The 24,213-nt window shown below is 41.4% G+C and overlaps 1 protein-coding gene across 3 annotated transcripts in view; it reads left to right on the top strand.

Annotated features, from left to right (window-relative positions):
• The window catches only part of SCML2 (Scm polycomb group protein like 2), a 73,135-nt gene that overhangs the window by 45,115 nt on the left and 3,807 nt on the right, over positions 1–24,213 (top strand). For all 3 annotated transcript variants that reach the window (XM_060234036.1, XM_060234037.1, XM_060234038.1), the window contains 8 exons: positions 278–366; positions 2,635–2,878; positions 9,867–10,129; positions 11,032–11,164; positions 14,551–14,754; positions 16,938–17,120; positions 19,411–19,527; positions 21,976–22,257. In XM_060234036.1, coding sequence (XP_060090019.1) covers positions 278–366; positions 2,635–2,878; positions 9,867–10,129; positions 11,032–11,164; positions 14,551–14,754; positions 16,938–17,120; positions 19,411–19,527; positions 21,976–22,257 — 1,515 coding nt within the window. The remainder of the gene's footprint in view (positions 1–277; positions 367–2,634; positions 2,879–9,866; positions 10,130–11,031; positions 11,165–14,550; positions 14,755–16,937; positions 17,121–19,410; positions 19,528–21,975; positions 22,258–24,213) is intronic.

Here is a 24,213-nt window from a genome sequence, read left to right as displayed (position 1 = left end):
CGGTCTTTCCCAAGTGATATGGAACCTTCTGGTTCCAACAGCTTATTATTTTAAAATGTAAGTTAAAATGCTTCATTTCACCCTAGCTTTAAACATATTGCATTCCTATGTGTTGTAACAGAAATTTAACTTGGTATTGCTTATAGTTATCGTTGCATTTTTTAGTGCAAAGATATCCTGTTTTTTAATTCAAATGTACCCTGTGGAGATAATACCAATTATGAAACATCTGTTTTGCTAAGCTGTATGCACCATTTATCTACTTTCATCAATATAGGATTCCAGATGAATGCATCTTCTTGGCCAATGTTTCTCTTAAGAACATTAAATGGCGCTGACATGGCACCTGCAACATTCTTTAAGAAGGTAATGTGAAAAGATATCCTCATTCGTCTTTTACAGAAACTTTCTAAAATAGGAACTACAGCAGCATTGTTTGCTCAAGATTCCAGTGTATTATACTGTTCTTTTCAGCACACAAATGCAAGGAAGTTTTTAAAAATGGCTTTTACCCCAGCTGTCAAGTAGCTCCTTCCAGAATTGGCCTGGAAAAAATATTTTAATCTAAATGTATAGCAGCACTTCCTACTGTGCTTGTATTTGAAGAGTGTGCTATATTGAAATGATACTTTTAGCTTGGTTTCTGTTTCATGAATTCAAAACATATGTTTAAGCATATGTATTGTGCCTATGTGAGAGAGACTTCAAAACATTATAATTCAATACAATAAATGTGGACATTTTGTAATGTATGATCCTAAACGAGTGTAAACCACTATGTTTAATTGCATACTACAGGCTACATATAAGAAGCATGTTAATTCTTACATGGAGATCTGATTTGACCCATATGTGCATTATGGGCCAAACTACGTTACAATTTGTAACTTGTAGGGTCTATGTTTTCCCAAACACACTTTAAATCTGACTGTCAGATGTCAGGAGCAGCCCATCACTACTGTATCATCACGGCCCTATATGCTTGGAAATTAGTTCCTCCAATCTTGATGTCTGACTGACAAAAGCTAAGTTAGGTCCAAGGAACCAAGACCCTACATGTTACAAAAATTAACATGTAATTTGGACCTAAGAGAACAGAAGAAAATATGTAAACAATTGTGGGCAACGCTTTCAATACAGAGACTGTCTGTAAAATAACCATACTTTAAGGAAATATATAATATACCCTCCTTCCTCCTTTTCATGATTTGTCACTCTCATTCAGATTGCATATGATGTGCCCATCACATTTTAATGCATACAAAAGTATTGCATGTTTGTTATATTTAAGAAAATTTTTCATATCAACAAACAATGGAATTTTGCTCAAAATTAGCACCAAGAAATATTTTATATTTGCCCCGTAATATGCCACTGATTTTTTTTTTACATTATCTTTTATGGTGAATTTTTGGACTGTTCTTTTGACAAAAATAGTTACACTGTTCCTATTCTAATTAAAATATTATTTCTGTTCAAGAATGCTTTTATGTTGTGTGTAAAGTAATCTTATTTTGTGTCTCCATGTGCAAGGCTGTGTGTCTGTCCAGAAATCTCAGATTTATACAGAGAAAGCAGCCAGTGTAGGTAGGCTAGGGGAGCCTGGATACATAAAATAACCAAGATACAGGGAGAGCAGAGAAGAGAGATGAAATAGAATAGGCAGAGTTGTCAGGTGAGAGGTCATGTGAAAAGAGTCAGAGAAAAAATGAGAACTATACCCTCAACAAATACCATATACTAAATGGATTTGCAACTAATACCTCTCCTTCCTTTGTCATAAATTGTCTCAGCTTTTTCCCTTGATGCATAACATACTTAGTGAATTACTATAGCTAGAACAGTACAAGTCTGGGCTTTATGAAGAGAAGGGGCTAACGTGGAAAAAAAGAAAAGTTTACTTAAATTGTAAAAAGAGTAATAAAGTTATGTTTGTCTTGTCAAATGAGATTGAAGTGTTACTTTTAAAAATCAGTGTTGATTCATTATATCTTAACATTAAAATGTTAAGCCTCCCTATCAAACTCACAAACTAGCATAACAATTCGAAATGTTAAAGGGAGAGGGAGGGGAAACTCCATCATGGTAGTAATTCATCATTTGAGCATCCATTGAAGCCACATTATGCAAGTTTGAATGGTTTTATAAGAGAGACTCCTGCTAGTTTACAAATGTGCTTCAGCAAAGCCTTGATGGTCTCCAAGACTTCAGTTCATGGCCCCTTTGACATTGACAAGTATGACACTGAAAACTATTGTATCTTTTCATCAACACTGTAACTTTTGTTCCCTTGAGGCGGGAAGCAGAACCATTATTGTTATGCTGCCTTTAAATGTTGCTTGATAGCTATCTTTGAGGGTGAAAACACATCTTATTCCCCCCCCCCCAAAAATTGCCCATTGTCTCTTTTTTATTCTTGACTTATCTTTAACCCACAAAGAATTAGTAATTAAGGTGTGAATTCACTCATTTTGGAGCAGCGAGGCAATAGAAAGGGTGAGGAAAATACCTACATATTATGTGTAGTCAGTGCCCCTTTTTGAACATGAGTATTTTTAGGCCAAATGGTTATAGAAAATGTGTATTCTTTAATATTTCATACATATAAATATATGGATCTTTTTTATTTTGTAGGAGCCACCAAAGCCTTCTCTAAATTGTTTTAAAGTTGGAATGAAACTAGAAGCAATAGACAGAAAAAATCCTTTTTTAATATGCCCTGCAACAATTGGTGATGTTAAAGGAGATGAAATTTTTATTACCTTTGATGGCTGGCGAGGGGCATTTGACTATTGGTGTAAATATGATTCCCGGGATATCTTTCCGGTTGGGTGGTGTGATTTAACAAGAGATGCTCTACAGCCACCGGGAAATAATGGTAAGAAACTGATAAATATCACATCAATTCACAAACAACCTGATCCTTTAAACTGAAGATGTTAGGGACCTGGGACCTGAAGCAGATGCTGTACCCCTGAGTCATGGTTGCATATAATAATTTAAAGTTGTTCTGGCAATGTGTGTGTGTGTATATGCACATACAGCTGCTTTTAGGGTGATTTTAGTGTGATCACAGAGATGTTGGAGGCACTTGTAGGTGTTGTGTCACCACTATTCACAACTTGTTACAGTTCCGCAGTGCCTGTTGTTCCACTGGACCTGTGGTTGAAGGCAGCGACAGGTTCCTTTCTGATGGGCTGCATCCATGGCTGGTCTCCCCCTCGTTCACCTTTCTCCCCTCCCCTTTCCTTCTCATCAGACAGTTATATTGCATTCCATAGGAACACCATATTTAGCTGCATGTATTTTATGGACCTTATGATATTATAATCATTATAATTTATAGTGTATTTATTGTATTGTAATGTTTTTAGAATCTTATATGATTTTTAAATTGATGTTATATGCTCTGAGCCAGTTCCAGGAGAGCAGGTTATAAATTGTATAAAATAAAAATAAAAAATAATATACATGTTATAAATACAGCCAATTTTTGCAGCAACAGAGGCATGATAAAGGGGGATGTAGATCCCCAGCAAAATCTTGGAAACTTTTTTTTCCCTTTTGAACAGGTATTCTCCTATCTCAATTCTGTTCTTATTTAGAGTTCTGAAAAATCTGGCTGTTAGGTTGATTTTGTTGGCTCTGCTTGGAGAATGGATGATCATGGGTTTAGAGGATAACGTTATGGTCATAATTTAAGCTCATCTGAAAATGGCACAGTAATAAAAATTGTAGGAGTGATCAAATGATTAGCATCCTGATTTCTAGTATAGGTAGCATAAATAATTATCTGAGCAACTACATCAGTATTCTAATGCAGGAAATGCATGGTAATGTTCTTTGCTTCCACTGTCTCTGTTGTTTTCATGGTGGTTGTAAGGATATACTATTGCTCAGGTTAAGGAGGCGTTCTGTTTCAAAAGCCTTTAGTGAAGTCATTGCATAGGGTTGAAGACATGACAAGAGATTGCATACAAGAATCCTAAATGGTTGATACCTTAATTGTTCTGCCAGGACAGCTAGAAACTAAATGCTTTGTTTTGTTTGTGGATTTGAGAGGAGCATTGTGATGCAAAGCAGTGTCCTGAAAAGAGCAAACATGCTGTTCTTTCTTTTGGATCCCCCCCCCCCTTTCCAACTATACACTTTACATTAATTACAAAAACAGGCTGTCATTCCCCCTTTTTAATTTTTTTTTAAGTTTTGTTGTGATCAGCAAACTGTTAAAATAGTTTTAACAACTCTGGCCCAGTTGGGTCAGCTTTGTCTACAGATTTAGTGAGTTGGCAATTAGATTTCTTTGCATGTCCTTTCACTTCTTTCCAAATTCTTTGACCCCATCTAACATTTGCTCTCTTCCTGAAGGCGGGTGAGGGAAGTATGGGCAGGTGACTGATGATCTTTGGCAGGAGAGCCTGTAGACAATAAGTGAATTGCTTTCACAGTTTTCTCCACTCTGTTGCCTCCCCCTTTCCCTTTCTGTTAATCCAACCAATGCAAATAGCTTCATTCTGATTTGCTAGCACATTTGAGTACCCACTTGTAGGTTTTGTTACAGATTTGCTTTTTCAGTCTCAGTCTTGCTAAGAAAGCAGACATGTTGGGTTAGGTCCTGAACTTTCTCAGTGGCTAATATAAATGATATTTTCATCTCTGGAATATAAAGGTAGGAAACTCTGTTTTAGAGGAAGCAATTTTTAGGAGTCGTTATTATTGCACTGCCAGCTGGTATGATGAATGATAGATATCACTTGCTAAGCAAAGAGCAGAAAGTTTCAATGTGTAAAAAAGGGTACCTGCGGTTTTACTACCTGTGACATTGAAGCTTATTTTCTTTCTAGTGGACTTATTTGATCTCATAGATTTTTATTGTACAGCAATCCATTAAAATAAAAAGCCAAGACTGTAGTAACTGTTGGTATTTGTTTTTCTTTTACATACGTGAAATATTAGACATAAATGTATTTTAGTGTATGGTAAAGAAGTTCTGCTTCTAGAAAAAGGGCGTTTGAATTACATTCTTGAAAGATTCACTGTTTTGATTTGCCCTGTCTTTCAGTTAAAGCCTTTCGATACTACTTTAGTCTTAACAGACTAAGTTAAGTCTTCAACAGTTTTTGTGCATAGTGTAACCTATAATTTTTTATTGTCTAATCTTATATTAGTGAATGTACTCTAAGCAGTGTCAAAATGTTTGGCATACATCTTACCTTAATGTACAATTATGGTGAATTCTGATATTTTTCAAGATATAATTTATTGAATATTTGAGGATTGTATATAATTGCAATCAATGTTCTGTCTAAGCTGTCCTGTGAGCAAAATATCTATTTCAAGAGCTACTGGCATTCAAGTTGTGAGCTGCTGTATAAATTAGTTTGCTCTGGGGCCATTTTTCCTGAGCTAAGAAAAATTGTGTGAGGCTTAAAAATTGTGAGCTAGCTCACACTAACTCAGCTTAGAGGGAACATTGATTGCAATGTATTATGGGAAATGCTAATGGTAGCTAGCTTAAAATGCATTTTAAAAAAATGACATTTAGAAATAGATGAGAGAAATTATATTCCGAAAACTGGGAGTTAGATCCAACCAGTTTTTCCATTGATGAAAAAGGGAAAAGAGGGTTCTCACTGACTTCCAAAAAGGTTATGCTGGAGATCATGAGACCTGCCTTGATGAAAGGAATGTATGATCGGAGCTGGAATAAGGAATGGAATTGGGTGAAATGGAATGAAAAGGCTGGCTAGATCCAACTCTGAAACAGGCACTTGCCCACAATTGTGTGGTGTCTGCTATTATTTATGATGAAAAAGCAATCACAAGTATTTTATTTTAATTTATTTTAAATATTTCTGTGCTCCCTTTGCTGCCTAAGTAGGGTTCCCAGTGCACCAAGCGTCAAAATATTTCAACATTAAAACAACATTTAAAATAAAGTATACATAATTAATTCAATAAAACATATAAGTTCAAGCACACATAAACACAACCAGAGAGGATGGCCAATAACAGTGAAGGATGCCAAACAAAAGAAAAAAGTATTTACCTGCTGGTGGAGGAACAATGATAGAGGAAGGCAGATGGATCTCCTTGGGCAAGGGCTCCAGAGTTTTACCATCATTCATTCATTTATTTATTTATATCCCGCCCTTCCCAACAAGTGGCTCAGGGCGGCTCACAGCATAAGATTTCACATAGTAACATTTAAGCATAAAACAGTTAAAATTAATTAATACATTTAAAATTATAAAATATTTAAATTATAAGACATTTAAACCATTTAAAACATTAGGGACAGCAACCTCTAATATAACTACACCTGGATTTCTTGTACCAGCTAGTCATAGGCCAGCCGGAAGAGGGTTGTCTTACAGGCCCTGCGGAACTGGGCAAGGTCCTGCAGGGCCCTCACCTCCTCCGGCAGCTGGTTCCACCGGCAGCTGGTTCATGACGAACAAGGCCTTTTCTCAGGTTGCCACCCATCTAGCCTGAGATGGTGGGATCACATGAAGTAGGGCCTCTGAAGATGCCTGAAGTGGGTGGTGGGTAGATTTGTATGGGAGAAGGTGATCCTTCAGATATGCTGGCCTCAAGCCATTTAGGGCCTTAAAGGTTAGTAGCAGCACTTCATGTTCAGAAACAGAGCCAGTGTTGATGGAACAAGACTGGAGTTGACTCCAGTCAACATTCTGGGCAGTCTTTGAGGGCAGCCGCACATACAGTAATCTACAGCATTGCAGTAATCTAATCTTGATGTTTCTAGGACATGCACCATAGTGGCAAGATCTTTCCTGCTGAGAAAGGGCTGCACCCTTGGCCACTTTTGACACCTGTTTAACCAACTGGAGGTCTGGGTTCAGCAGCACCTCCAAGCTACAGACCTGCTTTTTGGGGGAGGTGCGGGGAAGTGCAACCAATCCAGAGCAGGAGATACCCAGATTCCAGGGTCAAACCTTCCTCTCCCACAATAGCACCTCCATTTTTTTTTAAATTAGGGCAGCTTGTTAGCCCTTATCCATCCCAAAAATGGCTCCAGGCATCTGTTCACAGTTTCCACAGCCTCTTTGGGATATGCTGGAAATGAAAGAATTGAGTGGCATTCACAGATTGGTGGCAACTCAGCTAGAAAATCTGGATTTCCTCTCCCAGTGGTTTCATGGAAGTGTTAAACGCATAGGGAATAAGTTGGAGCCTTTTGAGACCTGCAGGCTAAAGGCCGAGGAGCTGAGCAGCAGTTCCTCAGGACCACATTCTGAAATCTACCTTGAATGTAGGCCTGAAACCACCACAGAACAGTGCTTCCAACCCTCACCAGGTGGTTCAAAAAGACACCATGATTGATGGTGTCAAAAGCCAGAAGAGGTCCAGAGTAATACCGTAGTCAAACTTCAGAAAACGATGGAAAAGGGTAATGTGACTTACAGTTGAAAGAATTAGTGCATAAATAATCATAGATAATAATTCCCTTACGGTAGTGGTCAAATGGAGCACTTCCATTGGCTGACAGGCAGTGTTCACTCTAAGCTGAGTTAACATGAGCTAGCTCACAGATTTTTAACCTCTAGCTCACACCTTTTTGTCTTAGCTCAGGAAAAATAGCCCCAGAGCACAATAATTTATGCAGTAGCTCACAGCTTTAATGCCAGTAGCTCACAAAGTAGAATTTTTGCTCATAAAACTGCAGGTTAGAGGGAACATTGCTGACAGGTGCACTCTATAAACCATTGGTCCATCATGCATCAGTCACCACCTCTGGGTTTCCATTGGCTGACTAATCTGTCCCCTGCCTACTGCAGGCCCGGGAATACTGAACAAACTGCCAAAACAATCTTACCTCAGATACAGACAAATCTCTGATGCTTCCCTGTGTCCTCTTCTTTGACCAGTCTCAGAAAGGGCTCCCAATCTACTGTGGCCTCACAAAGTGTTTCCTCAGATGCCATGGTGGCCACCTCTTTCCTGTCACTCCCTCCCTCCTTCCCCATTGGGGAAGCTGCTAGCCAGAGGCTGTTGCTAGGCAACCAGTGTTCCCCTCAGCTGAATATAATGCTGTAGAGTCCACCCTCAAAAGCAGTTATTTTCTCTGTCATCTGGAGTTCAGTTTTGATGATATGATATTTGATGATATTGGATTTATATCCCGCCCTCCACTCCGAAGAGTCTCAGAGCGGCTCACAATCTCCTTTACCTTCCTCCCCCACAACAGACACCCTGTGAGGTGGGTGGGGCTGGAGAGGGCTCTCACAGCAGCTGCCCTTTCAAGGACAACCTCTGCCAGAGCTATGGCTGCCCCAAGGCCATTCCAGCAGGTGCAAGTGGAGGAGTGGGGAATCAAACCCGGTTCTCCCAGATAAGAGTCCATGCACTTAACCACTACACCAAACTGGCTCTCCCAGGAGAGCTTCAGGATCCACCTAGAGGTTGGGTACCCTAGGCCTGGCAGCACCCTCTGGGTGACTTGATGCCACCTGACTGGCATGACTTAACTAGACCTGGCTGCTTGATTCCATTCAGCATCAGCCTCCTATGACAGTCAGTGTGACTTAGCAGTTGCCAACTCCAGAGGATTTGAGGGGTGGGGCCTGGAGAGGATGGGACCTCAGAGAGATACAATGCCAAGACTCCATCCTCTAGCCATTTCCTCTTGGGATATCAATGTTGCCAATCTCCACGTGAGGGCAGGAGATCACTCAGAATTACAGTTGCTCTCCAGATGACAGAGATCAGCTCCACTTGACGTGTGTGGGGAAGTGGAGTGAATGCCTTCACTTGGGTGGGTGGGAAGACAGCAAGGGTGGAGGGGCACTCACCCAGAGCCCCATTGTATTTATATTCACAACGGCCCTTATTTCTAGTAGTATCATAATTTATCATCTATGTAAAGCTAGACTAGTTTCTATGGTTTAAAATTGGTCTTTATTTCAGAAGGAAACTTCTGCTTTTGCAGGCAATTTGAATTTTCTTTCTGTAGAATTTTGCCCATTTGTACTGGTAAAGAACGGGGACCCATAGTGCTTAATTTAAAAATTAAAGTATGTTAATTGAAAAATAATGTGTTCAGTTTGTCCAATATTGTGAAACAAACGTGTTTGGAAAGCAAAACAGTTTTTCTTTTCATGTTGAATTCTGTTTAGATTTTAGCAAGCAGTTACTATACAACTTTTAATCAATATGGGATACCTCTTAGATACTAGAAAAAATAGGCTGATTTGACACATCTTAGCTGTCTTCATTTTTGTATGAAAGTTATGTCTTGAAATAGGGTAAAAATGTTCTCTAAGATTCATGGTTGGCTAGAACTTCCAAGATGTTGACCGAGGGATACTATCTCAGGGATCAAAATGCCCAGGAAGTAAATTGTGGGATGAAACAAATTAAAATGTTCAGCTAATAAAAAGCATGCAGAAATTGATACTTTGCTGCTTTCAAAGAGTTCCACTGAATATACTCAAATTCCATTCATTTATGTCAAATTGGTGTAAGAGAAATTTTCAGTGGACTGCTAAGAGATGAGAAACTGAAAGTCAGATAGTGGGGATTCCAATAGAATCTGGTTGTTTTCCAGCTGGAGCTGCCAACTCTGCAGAAAAGAAATAGCCTGGTCTGTTGTTGTACATTTACCAGCAACATGATGTATGGAAAAATCAGCAGGTGAAGGACAACAGAATAGGGACAAATATTAGTTGCAGATTTTCATGCATGATACCATTTTGAAAAGCTGGCATCCCCTCATTTTAAGTAAAATAGCATGAAGGTATGTCATTGTATTTTAAAGACTAATTAAGAGGTTTTAAATAGTCATTCCAAATTATTAACACCTAGAAAACATTTTTGGTACATGTATCTTTTCACTTGCCTTTCAGTTTCTAGTACAAAGGGTAATGCAAAAAACCAAACATCGCCTTCCAAAGTGACCCGACGTTCAATGCAGTCTCCACAGAAATCAGTTTCGGTCCCAGCTCCTGCTCCTACACCTAAAGGAAAGAAACCTGGGCGGGGAAAACCACCAGCTTCCTCTGCAGTTCTTAGGAAAGGCAGGTCTCTCAAAAACATTCATGTGACAAAAAATACGTCTCATAAGGAAAACCTCAAAACAAAACAAAAGAGCTTGAAACCAGGCAGGAAGGTTAGTGAACCTCATTATGTTCATTTTGTTGCTGGGGATGTCTGTGCTTTACTGGGATGCTTAGCAGGGAAATCAACATTTTGTTTATGTTTTATACATATATTTAGTCAAATTGTGTACAAAATGTGTTACAGATTTTCTTTCTAGTGTGCTTACAAATCATGCAGTGCAAGCAGTATATTATTTTAGAGTGTGATGAATGCAGATTTATTCCTTTTATTCCTCTGAGTTGCTTTGAGAAGTCAGTTTTGACTAAAAAGCAAGGCAAAAATATGTAAAAATAACAAAAGATACCTGTTGCAAGTTAGAAAGTTGCTGGTTTCCATTTATCTCTCTTATATTCTTGAGCTATTCAGTGAGTTTTAGTTAGGATCACTTGGAAACCCAGTATAGTTGCCAACAGAACTTTCCCTTTATGAATTTCTTGCTGATGTTTTCTACCTCTAGGTTTTTAAGAAAACCCTTTTCAACATAGTCTAGTCTCACTAAGGTAATTTATTAGGGTAAGCACATACATTTGTCTTCTACAGTCACAAGGACAGCTCAGTATATTCTAATTTTAGCAGCTTTTGGTCCTTGTAAAACATGAAAGTGGAGCAGTATTAATGTGCTTATCCATAGCTGTTGACCCTGTAATTTGAAGGCAATCTGATGAAGCCATCTCGAGTTGATTTTTGTGTGTGTGTGCCTTATGCATGCTTTGACTTGTGTCTTATATGTATTGAGATAATGAATCTCCTCCTTCTAGAAGATCTGAAATATGGGTTGGGACTGTTAGAAGCAAGCTACAGTCTTGGTATTTGTCAACAGATCAGAGAGGCCATAGCTGAGGTGGTTTTACAGATTATACAGGCATTTATTTTTTTTAAAAAAATTTCCTTTTCCCCCCTCCAAAAAAACAGAAAAAAATCTTACCAGTGCAGTCTGCAGTATTTTCTCCTTCCCTTACTTCTGCAAAAGTGGAAAATAGCACTACACAGATTCACAAAGAAGTGTCTGCTATTACCGGTGCAACAACAGCGGTCATTTCTACTGGTGAGCTAATTTAATGCAAGTATAAAAATAATGCTCTCTTCTGAGAAGAAACTGTGTTATAGAATTGCCATCAAAGTATTGGTGAATTTGAATTAGAAAAATCCTTTTAGACATTGGTTTGAAAGTAGCTCATTACGTTTTTAAACTTGTTCTGGCTGCTGAGAACGTCATTCCAGCTCCACCCAACTCTCTCTCTGATCTTTATTTTCTCCACCCTTCTGGCTTTTCTTTTCAAATCTCCTTTCTGTTTGTTTATTTACAAAATGTATATCCTACACCTTTGGGCCCTCATGAGGGCTATCAAGTCAGCTAGCAACATCAAACATACATGATAAAAATCACACTTTAAAAACATTAAAATCACCTCCCCTCAAACACACATCATTAAAACAGAGTTAAAATACATTAAAAACTGTAATTAATATACTGATAAGGAACATGGGATTTTTTACTCCCCATGCTTCTTTATCATGCATCATACAAAGTTCTGGTGTTAAACTTTAAGGCTGTAAGTGGCTTGGGTCTAACTGTCTAGTTAGCTTCCCATGCCTACATGTGCTCTGTACCAAATATTTATTTTAACATTTGCTTTAAAAAAATGAGCATGGATTTTAGCATGGGAAGCCACATTAAACATTTATTTTCATATACAAAGGTGATATATAAATGTGTATGTAGAAAGTGCCATCAAGTCATAGCCAACTTAAGGTGACTCCATAGGATTTTCAAGGCAAGTGATGAAGCAGTGCCATTGCCTTCCTCTGCAAGTGCCATTGCCTTCCTCTGCAAAGTCTTCCTTGGTGGTCTCTCATCCAAGTACCAACCCTGCAGAGCTTCCAAGATCTAAGAGATTGGGCTATACTATATTATTCCACATAATGTATATATCAGGGGCGGCTAAACTGTGGCTCAGGAGCCACATGTGGCTCTTCCACACATACTGTGTGGCTCTTGAAGCCCCCAATAGATGTTGTTTACCTTGACTTCCAGAAAGCTTTTGATAAAGTTCCTCATCAAAGGCTCTTTAGAAAGCTCGAGAGTCATGGAGTAAAAGGACAGGTCCTCTTGTGGATCAAAAACTGGCTAATTAATAGAAAGCAGAGAGTGAGTATAAATGGGTAGTCTTCACAGTGGAGGACGGTAAGCAGTGGGGTACTGCAGGGCTCAGTACTGGGTCCCATGCTCTTTAACTTGTTCATTAATGATTTGGAGTTGGGAGTAAGCAGTGAAGTAGCCAAGTTTGCAGTTGACACTAAATTGTTCAGGATGGTGAGAACCAGAGAGGATCGATCGTGAGGCACTCCAACGGGATCTGTTGAGGCTGGGTGAGTGAGCGACAATGTGGCCAAGTGCAAAGTAATGCACATTGGGGCCAAGAATCCCAGCTACAAATACAAGTCGTTGGGGTGTGAACTGGCAGAGACTGACCAAGAGAGAGATCTTGGGGTCGTGGTAGATAACTCACTGAAAATGTCAAGACAGTGTGCGGTTGCAATAAAAAAGACCAACGCCATGCTGGGAATTATTAGGAAGGGAATTGAAAACAAATTAGCCAGTATTATAATGCCCCTGTATAAATCGATGGTGCGGTCTCATTTGGAATACTGTGTACAATTCTGGTTACCGCACTTCAAAAAGGATATTATAGCATTGGAAAAAGTCCAGAAAAGGCAACTAGAATGATTAAAGGTTTGGAACACTTTCCCTATGAAGAAAATTTAAAACGCTTGGGGCTCTTTAGCTTGGAGAACGTCGACTGCAGGGTGACATGATAGAGGTTTACAAGATTATGCATGGGATGGAGAAAGTAGAGAAAGAAGTACTTTTCTCCCTTTCTTAGAATATAAGAACTCATGGGCATTCAATGAAATTGCTGAGCAGTCAGGTTAAAACGGATAAAAGGAAGTACTTCTTCACCCAAAGGGTGATTAACATGTGGAATTCACTGCCATAGGAGGTGGTGGTGGCTACAAGCATAGCCAGTTTCAAGAGGGGATTGGATAAAAATATGGAGCAGAGGTCCATCAGTGGCTATTAACCATAGTATATTACTGGAACTGTCCGGGGCAGCGATGATCTGTATTCTTGGTGCTTGGCGGAGGGCAAAGTAGAAGGGCTTCTAGACCCACTTGTGAACCTCCTGATGGCACTTGAGGGTTTTTTTTGGGGGGGGGGGGTTGGCCACTGTGTGACACAGAGTGTTGGACTGGATGGGCCATTGGTCTGATCCAACATGGTTTCTCTTATGTTCCCAGCGGGCAGCTTGGAGAAGACATTTCTCTCTTTAAATCACTTCTCCCAACCAAGCCAGCTGGCAGCTTGGAGAATGCATTTAAAGTTGCTTTCTTTCTACTTCTCCCTCCCCCAATCTATTTGCTTTCCTTCCTGCCGCCTTGCGGCTCGCAAACATCTGACGTTCATGTTTTGCAGCTCTCAAACATCTGAGATTTCTTCTATGTGGCTCTTCCGTTAAGCAAGTTTGGCCATCCCTAGTATATATAAACACTCTGATAATAAAAATATTTTCTCTCCTGCTGTCCCATTCTTTTCATGTTTTTATTTATCCAGTTGTTACATTCTTCCTGTTCCCAAACCACTGCATGTGCCCTCCTTCTAGCTATTTCCTTCTCCTTGTTTATCTTAACCCTTTTTCTCTGCCTTCCCTTATCTCTTTTTATACCTCTCCTTCCACTTTACCCTCATTGTGGTTATTTATCATAGGTACATTGGGAAAGGACCACCAGATTAAGTTTTACATCTCCATCATCAATTTTGTTGTCTTTCAGGCTATCGCTTTATCATCTGTTATAGAAATTAACATTATACTGCAGGTTCACTGTATATGCTTGGAGCAATTGGTTTTGTTAAATAATTTTTTGCTTTATGGTTTCCGCTCTTGGCAAGTCAGTTTCAATCTGTTTCATATCTGAATTAGGATATCTACATTTCAAGGATTTAGGAAGATGCAAAATAGACACTAGAAAAAGCAGCATTTGTTTGTGAAAATGATTTTGTTATTAAGTCTTGGAAAAGAAAGGTACTAGTCTAGTTGCTAACTAGTCTAGTTGGGTTTGTATAGATGTGCCAGGTGTGTGTGAATTCGGGTTCCTTCCCCTGAGAACTGGAGGTCTTGGGAAAACTAGCGGGTGGGGGGGGGGAGGATTTATGGGCAGACGATTAGCAATTCATGTTCATTACTATGAAGCCTAAATTTTACCTCTGGCAAGTCTTAGAACTAGGAATGAATCTGCACATAAGTTGATCAGTGTGCCTTTTCATTAATAATTCTATGAAATGAGTAGGTCCAGAATGTAATGCCTGTTCTTGAAGAGCAACAAGTTTCATTGCATAAAATTGCCAGTGATCCTTTCTTTTTTTTTTTGTAGTTTGTGTCTATGTTAACAAACATGGAAACTCTGGGCCTCATCTGGATAAAAAGAAGGTACAGCAGCTTCCTGATCACTTTGGACCAGGTCCTGTGAACGTGGTGCTTCAGCAGGCTGTGCAAGCTTGTGTAGACTGTGCTTATCAATCCAAAACTGTCTTTGGATTCCTGAAGTCAGGGCATCATGCAGGAGAACTGATTACCGGTAATGGCAGAACATTTAACATTTCCTATTGATCGCAAATGAGCAGGTTTCGAAAGATTTGGGGTTAGGAATCTATGATGTTAAGGGGCAGTGTAAACAATTTTTGCTAGTTTCTGAGCATAGCAAAATACGTTCAGGAACTAACGGGGGGGAATCAGGATTACAGGTTATGGTAACAGGTATATGAAACAGCTTTGTTGAGTTTTTTCATACTGAGACAGTAAGACTAAATAATGCCTCACTGCTTTGCTTTCTTTATATGAAAGCACAGTCACCTTATCTAAATGCTGTCAAAAGACTGTATGTTGTTTATGCTGTAATTCAGAAGGAAACACACCTGCATAAGTTGTGCTTCTGCTCTTTTAGGTAGGTGCATAGTCGAACTTCCTACTAAATGGCTCCCATACGTTTAAAGTAAAATGTTGTCACTGCTCCTCCTTTTCCTGTGAAAATATTATAGACGTGCAGGAGGGTCAGTTTTCCAAGCACCTGTGTCATGTTATAGAATAAGCCTTAATAGCAGCTGTGTTTTCATAAAAGTACTATCTTGTTCTAAATTGGGAGCTGTTGTCACTTTTTTTCCTGGCAGAAGCTATATTCAGGACAGATGTTACTACATCAATTCATACTTAACTCATAGGCTCTTACTTCACTTTCCTTGCATTAGTACCAGATGGCAACAATAACTTGTAGTATGCGATTTAATAAGACCCTCATAAACCTGATGTCTAGCAGTATTAAAATGTCACAGTGAAAAGTCATTAATTTTTACACCACCATTAATTTTTACACCTGCCCATGTAGGGCAGTATCAGTCTCTTATCAGGTAATGAGTGAAATTCAGTTTGTAAGAACTGTGTTCAGTTTTACACAGAGTGCTTTTAAGGATGCCACCTTCCAGGTGGGGCTTGGAAACTCCTTGTAATTACAGCTTATCTCCAAACAATGCAGATCAGTTCACCTGGAGAAAATGGATGCTTTGGATGGTGGACTTTATGACTTTGTATCCCACTGAGTTCCCAGTTCTCACCAGGCTCTGTCCCGAGTTCTCCAGGAGTTTCCCAACCGGGATCTGGCAACCCTCCCCCCCCCCCCACATCCCCTGCCGGTGGCACCTGGCAATCCTAGCTTTGAATGACAAGGAAGATCAAGCTAGGAATGTAGTCACATTGAATTGCCATGTATCAAATTTGTAGTGATTTCCTCCCGTTATTTTTATAAATTAGTGAGTCCTATCTTACATAGGTAAGAGCCCCGTGGCGCAGAGTGGTAAAGCCGCAGTATTGCAGTCCGAGCCCTCTGCTCATGACCTGAGTTCGATCCCAGCGGAAGCTGGTTCAGGTAGCCGGCTCCAGGTTGACTCAGCCTTCCATCCTTCTGTGGTCGGTAAAATGAGTACCCAGCTTGCTGGAGGGAAAGTGTAGATGACTGGGGAAGGCAATGGCAAACCACCTCGTAAAAAGTCTGCCGTGAAAACGTGAAAGCAACGTCACCCCAGAGTCGAAAACGACTGGTGCTTGCACAGGGGACTACCTTTACTTTTTTTTTTTTTATCTTACACAGGTATTTCATAAATACTATTGATATTAATAAAGTAGTTAAAATGATTCATAAAGTGCTAGAAATATTGCTTAGGTTGTAACAGTACAGCAGAGGTTTTCTTATCATAGCCTAACCAGTCCAGGAAGTTGTCCAGCCATTGCAAAATTATAAGACAAAATGATGACGTTTCCGCTTTCACCCTTCACCATGGTTGGCTTGGGGGCAGAAATACTGTCAACATAAGGGATGGTGCTGTGACTCTTGGCCAGACTATATTTTGAGATGGGGCAAAAATAACAGAAATCTGTTCTGACAGCTCCTCTGCCTGTGGCACTAGCTTTTAATGAAAAGCCTGCCACAATAAAAGAAAGCCGGACACAGATTTTGTAGTGTTGTGATATGCCTTAAAGCTGTATGCTTTTTAAAAAAGGCTTGTTGCTTGACATTTACACAAGAGTAAATGAAAGTATCCAAGGCTCTGAAAGTAGGCGTGCCAGAAAAGAAATACAGGAATATGTTCTATCTTCTTTTATCCCTTTGTTTCAAACAAAGGAGAGGATGTGTTTTGGGCACTGGTAGTATTCTTGTCAGTTTCATAGTATAGTCCAAGAATAGTGTTTTGACTTTTTCTCCTCTAACAGCCTCTTTTGATGGGGAAAAGCACGCCATCAGTCTTCCTTCAGTAAACAGTGCATCGTTTGTCCTGCGTTTCTTGGAGAAGCTCTGCCACAGCCTTCAATGTGATAATCTTTTTAGCAGCCAGCCTTTCAGTCCTTATATGGGGAGTGCTCATAGTCCTACAGATTATGATAGAAACAAGCCAGGTAATTTTCTTTTGCACCATTATTTCCCCTGCCTAGAAGTTAATGATATATACTGTAGAATAGAATTTGACAGTTATGTTTTGAGTTCCAGTGCAAATGAATTCATTAGGACTTAAGAGAGTAGTTCCAATATAAATATACACAAAGATCAGAATACAAAGGAAAAACAACACTTTCCACTTACATTTCCAAATATGCTTTTAAATCCCTGGCTTTTTTGTTACAGTCTGATCCTGTATATGTATTTATTCTTAGAAATAAATTCTTGTAAGTATAATAGAATGTGACACCATGTAAGTACTCCTTTAATATAGTACAGAATAGGACTCCCATGGTCTTTGATCAAAAGTATTGATTGGCAAGTATAAACGTCTTGCTGCTTCAGCTTACTCCCAAGCTGTGATGTAAAGTGCAGCAAGTTCAGGGGAAGACTGAAAGGGAAAAATTGGCCCTGCCTCTGCTCCCCCTAAGGAGGAAGAGAGCCATAACGAGCCAACCTGAATGCTCAGCCATCCCTGCATCACATGAGGCTAGGCTGGGTGCTGCCTTCCCACACTGCACAGGGCTCAGCCAGGTGAGCCTTCTAACAACTAGGCTGGCCGGGTGCAGGTCATCAGTCCACTGGGAGGAGTTCTGGCAGCTCTAATGGCCAGTCCATCTCTGAGCAAGAACCCATAATGAAAATAAAATATATGATTATGCTTTTTACCAAGTGCTTTGCTTGTACAGTAGTGGTTTCACACTACACACTTGTTTGTTGAGCAGCTGCTCAAGTCCTATAGTGGTGGTTTCCTTTTAGAGATCTTTTAAAAACTGAGATTAATTTAAATTACTTACTGTCAAACCTGCTACTCTGGACCATAAGAGCTCTAAAATAAATTCAGAATTTTTTTTAAGTGCTGGACCTGGGCAGCTGCTAAGAGACCCTCTCGTTTCCAAGAATGTACCTTCAGGAAACAGCAGGTCTGTTCTCTCCAATCCATCTAATAGTAGAATGGGTAAAAGTTATGGATATTGTGTCAATAACCTTTTTACCTGCCCTATGAAGTAGTCAAGTCTCTTATCGCCATATTGATGGCAAGAAGGAAGGCCTTAAGGTGAGGGTGCACATGTGTGAACGGGGACTTCCTTGGTCATAGTTCACACTTTTAGTATTACACTGTACTAGCCTTGTTATTTATACATTCACATCAGAAGTTGTAACATTTTGAAGGCCATGCTTGTAGTTTTCTAGAAGAACCGGCATTTGGCATCTGCTGTGTCCATAAAAAAAAGAAGATACGCAGATGGTTAAGTATGCACATTTTAATTGTTGCCTATTATGTCAATTTCCTGCAGCCGAAATGAATAAATTTGCTCTCTGACTTGGAGTATATATTGCATGCAGCCCTGAGACCAGACTACCCCCACCCCCAAGATGCATCTTAGGTCCAATTACATTATAATGATTTGCTTTGAGGGAGAACTTTGAAATGATTTCTGTGGAATAATACATGTAAAAAAGTGATACACTGGCTACCAGCTGTCTCGTGCTTATGGGTCTTTCCAGAAAAATCTGTGTTATATTGCCAGTATGTATTCCTTTACAGGAATCTATTCAAAGTGCTTCCATGGAAGATGACTGTTAAAACTAGAAATGTAGAAAGACTTTGTAGGAAAATAAAACACTGTTGAATTTGAACTACTGAGTCCTGTGGTGCAGAGTGGTAAGCTGCAGTATTGCAGTCCAAACTCTGCTCACAACCTGAGCTCAATCCCGGCGGAAGCAGGTTCATGTAGCCAGATCAAGGTTGACTCAGCCTTCCATCCTTCTGAGGTCGGTAAAATGAAGAAGATGATGATATTGGATTTATATCGCGCCCTCCACTCCGAAGAGTCTCAGAGCGGCTCACAATCTCCTCCCCCACAACAGACACCCTGTGAGATGGGTGGGGCTGGAGAGGGCTCTCACAGCAGCTGCCCTTTCAAGGACAACCTCTGCCAGAGCTATGGCTGACCCAAGGCCATGCTAGCAGGTGCAAGTGGAGGAGTGGGGAATCAAACCCGGTTCTCCCAGATAAGAGTCCGCACACTTAACCACTACACCAAACTGGCTCTCAGAACCCAGCTTGCTTGGGGTAGAGTGTAGGTAACTGGGGAAGGCAATGGCAAACCACCCCACAACAAATAGTCTGCCAGAAAATGTGATGTGATGTCATCCCATGGGTCAGTAATGACTCGGTGCTTGCACAGGGTGCTTTTCCTTTTTTACTTATAATGTACTCCTTGCTTTGTTTTTGTGTTTTTGCAGCAAAAGAAGAAATATCAGACAACAGAAGTACTATTAAGCGGTATTCTCAGGATTCACCACCCTACACTGCTCCCCTGTCTCCTAAACTACCAAGAACTGAAGTTCATCCCTCAGAAGGTAACTGTGTAACACAACACACAGGATTTTCAATGCAGTTTGTAGCACTGTAAGCAAAAACGTAAGGCATACGCTTGAAAGGTAGACATGCATTGAGGGCTTATATGGCAGAGGAAACAAATTAACACTCTTTTCTTAGAAACATTGTAACATAAGCACAAACTAGATTGCTGAGAACAACTGGGATCCAAAGATCTCTATGCAACAACTCTCTGTGCCTGTGAAGAGCTGCTGAGGGGAATAGTATTGCAGTGTGATACAAGGAACTGTAACCTAGAGGATAGAACGCATAGAAATTATGAGTAGAAGGTATCTTCCACACATGGAAGCCAGGACTTGGATTGAACCCTGAGTTTGTAATTCACTCACCACAGACAACTGTGTGAAACTGTGAGTGCATACCTGTACATTCATACAGTAGTTTGTGGTGAGTGAATTACGTCTTGATAATTTCATTGGATCTCTTCTTTGTGTAATGGATTCAGAAATAGGGCATCCCATTGTAAGCCAGGACCTGGTAAATACTCATTATGATCACACCTGAGAACAGGCTGATGAATATTGAACAAAGGCAGGATTTTCCTTCCTGTATCTGGAATTCAGATACAACATTTGCATGTGAGAGTATATGGCTCACAGGCATGCTTAAGCTGTATTACTCTTCTTACTTCAAAACCTTAGTCTTGTTAGCAGAATTACAGGTAGCAGTGCTTGCAGACAGTCATCACAATATTCCACTTCCACTGATACATTTTGCAGGGGTGTCCAAACTTGCTTAATGTAAGAGCCACATAGAATAAATGTCAGATGTTTGAGAGCCACAAGACATGAACATCAGGTTTTAAGAGCAGGAAGGAAGGAAATAGATGGGAAAGGTGGAAAGGAAGCAACTTTAATTTTAAATGCATTCTTCAAGCCATCAGCTGGCTTGACTTGGAGAAGTGATTTAAAGAGAGAAATGTCTTCTCCAAGCTGGCCAATGGGGCAGTGGGGGTTTTGAGAGTCACGCAATATGTGTGAAAGAGCCACATGTTGCTCCCAAGCCGCAGTTTGGCCACCTCAGCTATATTTATCTATTTTATTGTGTCTATAGCATCTTTAATTTTAAAACAGAATAATTACGCTTATGCACTTGCAATAGAGGTCTATGTTGCTGACAAAATAAAAAACCCAGTTGGCATTATTGGTTTTTGATTACTTTTATTTATCAAGGTTGTTTCAAATGTTATTTTCCCCTATGTCAGTAGAAAACAGGTGTAAAATGACAAAATAATACACATCCTTTTGTTGCCAGCATGACACACACAACTAGCAAAACTGCTCTGCTGATCAACTTCCAGTGTTCTTATATTGCAATGATAGATGTGTCCACCTAATTTCTGACACATTATTTTATTTATATCATTTATACCCCAGTTTTCTCCTCAGTGGGGAACCAGAATGGCTTATGGCATTTTCCGTGTCTCTATTTTATCTCTTTGAGAAGCCCTGTGAAGTAGTTAGGCTGAATGTGTGTGACTGACCCAAGGTCACCCAACAAGCTTCCATGATAGAGTGGGGATTCAAACCTGGGTCTCCCAGATTCTAGCCACGTTCACTTACCTTACCTTATATAAAGTGCACTACAGGACTTCATACCTCATGCCATCTATTTCTCCAAGCCAGAAAGCAGCCAAGAGGTTTGTTCCCTAGCATATGGGTGAGGAAACCCAGCTTCTTTTGAGAAACTCCTTCCTCCCCAATGAAGTTTTGGGCTCCCTTTTCTCCAGTAGCTGTCACCATTCAAGGTACCTTTTATGTCTTCATGAAATATTTCATCGTGGGATATTTATAAATTACTGGTTATGTTCAGGTCTCGGATTCAGCGGGAGCTCACGGGAGTGCAGCTACTGAACCTTTCTGACAGTTCCACCTCCTCCTCCTCACCTTGTCCATTAAATAGTAGGTGCAGCTGCATAACAATCCCTCCACCACCAATTAGCTCACCACCTTTTTTTCTACAAAACAACCCCTGAACCCATATCACATTGGTCAAGATGTAGAGAATCAAACAGGAGCAACAGACACCCCCCCCCCCCCAATTCCATGGTTAGGATCACTGATGAAATAATTCATAAACAGATTAATGACAAAGCTATATAAGAGCACAGATCAGCTGAATAATAGAATCGCTTTTTTAGCATCAAAGACAGAAATATCACACACGGGAGTTGTGAAGTGATCTCAATTGTTTCCTCATGCATCCTGGTAACAACTCTGTGATGCACAGGATGATTATTTCCAGTTCACAGGTGGGAGAACTGAGGTTGAGAAAACTTGGCTGACTAAAGTCAACAACTCTTTGATGAATATTTAAAACTATGTATACCATGTCCACAAACACCAACACATTTTCCTATATCATTGCAATTCTGGTGCTAATTAGTTGTTTGTGTTAACTTCATATAGCAGAAATTCTGCCGAGTGAAGAAAACAGCACACCTAAAGAACACAGGTTTTCTGAAGACTCAATGGATTCTGCACTAAATTCAATCAATCCTTCAAGCCCTAGTTGTCAGAGTTCCACTGAATATCGTACCTCAGGGAGTGCAGCCTATTACAGGAATTCTCTTCCACCAGTGACTGCTACCTCAAATACAGCCCCAGTCCTACGCAGGCTATCAACAAGTTCTGCTGGAAACAACAGCTATTATGAAGTCAACAGGAATCGACTGCAGAGGAGGATTGAAGGTACAATTAAACCTTTTCAAAGTGTATGCTTCACTTGCCTGCTTCTTGAACAGTGCAGTAGAGGAGAATGGTTTTCCATGAGAAATTTATGGTACAGTGTTGGAATATGGCTTTTTTGCTCCTGGAACTGGAATTCATATGCTGCCAGGCCCACACGGGCTGCAAAAAGAGGAAGGGGATCACGATGGCTCTCAGTGGCCATTTCAGGGTTGCTGTGCAGCCATAACAATACTGCCAAGTCTTCCAAGCACTGGTTTCTGTAAAGCAAGGGGAGGGGGGAAGGAGGAGAGATGGACAGGGATACAAGGACAGCCCTCCCTGATGGAAGAGAAGTCACTGAGGTCAGGCCTGATGATGACTTATAACCCAAGCAATTTGCCTGGGTTTGGCAGCTAATTATTTTGCTAGATACTTTCCCTATTATTGAACCTGATGTACCTTAGTTTGAATCCTGGGTTTTCTTTCCTGACCTGTGGTAGGTTTTCAACAAAGGCAAGCAAGTATTACAACATATAATTATTTTACACAACTAAGTGTGACAGAGTGTAGTGATCTCTTTAAAAGGGAACTATATATCTTGAATTATGCTGTTGCATACCGGGGGTTTTTTTGGGGGGGGGAGGGGGAATTGCAGTGGAAGAGTTGGGCAGCCCAATCCAGAGCTGAGGGGCGGCCGGCCGCGGCATAGCTGCCACGCCGCTAGTAGATTTCCTGAGGACTTTGGCACGCTGGAGCGTGGGGAGGGGAGAGGCGTAGCCTGGCGTGAGGGAGACGGTTGCCATGGCAACGGCGCTGGCAGAGGCATGGGAGGTGGAGGCAGCCAGAGGGGAGGGCCGCCCCCCCCCCAATGGCCAGTCCTGGCACATACACCGCGATCCATGGCAGTCCAGGATGGGGAGATGTGGCCCCAGAGAGGCTGATAGCCATCCCCAACCTGCCCCCCAACAGAGAACGGAGCCAATGATGGGCAGACCATCACAGGCGAAGGAGAGACGGCCCACCAACACAGGTAGGGAACAGGAGTGACGCCGGGCATGTACGCACGAGCTGCCTGGCTTGGTGGTGAGGCGGGGGTGGGGGCGAGAGAGGCTCCCACGTGGGACCACGCAGAAGCTATCAATCCCCGCACACCCTCCTGTCTGTGATTCTGCCAGTGGCAGGCAGACAAGCAGAAGGTGGCAAGTGCAAGAGTTCGCTGTCATAGACAGCAGCTGGAAAAACACCAGCCAGGCTGAGGGACGGCACTCCCCCTCCCGTGTCCAGCCACGCGGGGGGCAGCATGGCGGCTCATAGCCCGTTTCCCCCCTCCAAGTCCGCCTACCCTCCCAGGCATTCCCTCAGAGAGGCCAGTGATGGGGGTGAGCGTTGCCCAGGGAACATGCAGCAGATACCACGTGGGAGAGACAACCGAGGGCACAGCTCAGACTTTATTTTTCTGGAACATGGTGCAGCAGTCTCCCTTGTGTGTGTTGGCCAGTGTCTCCATGGGCGGGCCGCCATTCTGATCGGCGAGCAGAAATAGCTGAGGGAGTGGGGGCCTGGTGGATTGGCCCCCGCCGAAGTCCCTGTGTTGGAGTCCCACCTGCAAAACGGAGATAGAGAGCAAGAGCACCTGCAGGGATGGCGGCTGGAAGAGCAGGCTGCGTTGCAGCCGGCCGCTATCTGAAAGGGACAGTCTCTGACCCACCTCCCCACATCAGGGCAGCTGCCGCATACACACACACCCCGTGCCCTGCTAGGGGTTGGGAACGCGGCAGAGGGCAGACCAAGGGAAGGGAGCAGGCGGCAGCACATGGGAGCGGGACCAGCAAATGCCCCCTGCCGGAGCCCACTGTCTGGGTGAGGTGTCAGTGACGCTCGCGCACCGAGTGGCCAAGAGCGAGGGGAGGGGGGAGAGCGGAACTTACCCAGCCATGGGTGGCAGGTCTCACATGCAGAACCTCCAGGAGGCCGGAA

Source organism: Heteronotia binoei, chromosome 3, assembly GCF_032191835.1.
Source record: "Heteronotia binoei isolate CCM8104 ecotype False Entrance Well chromosome 3, APGP_CSIRO_Hbin_v1, whole genome shotgun sequence".
In the NCBI taxonomy this organism is placed as follows: domain Eukaryota; kingdom Metazoa; phylum Chordata; class Lepidosauria; order Squamata; family Gekkonidae; genus Heteronotia; species Heteronotia binoei.
This window is presented reverse-complemented; position numbering and strand designations above follow the sequence as displayed.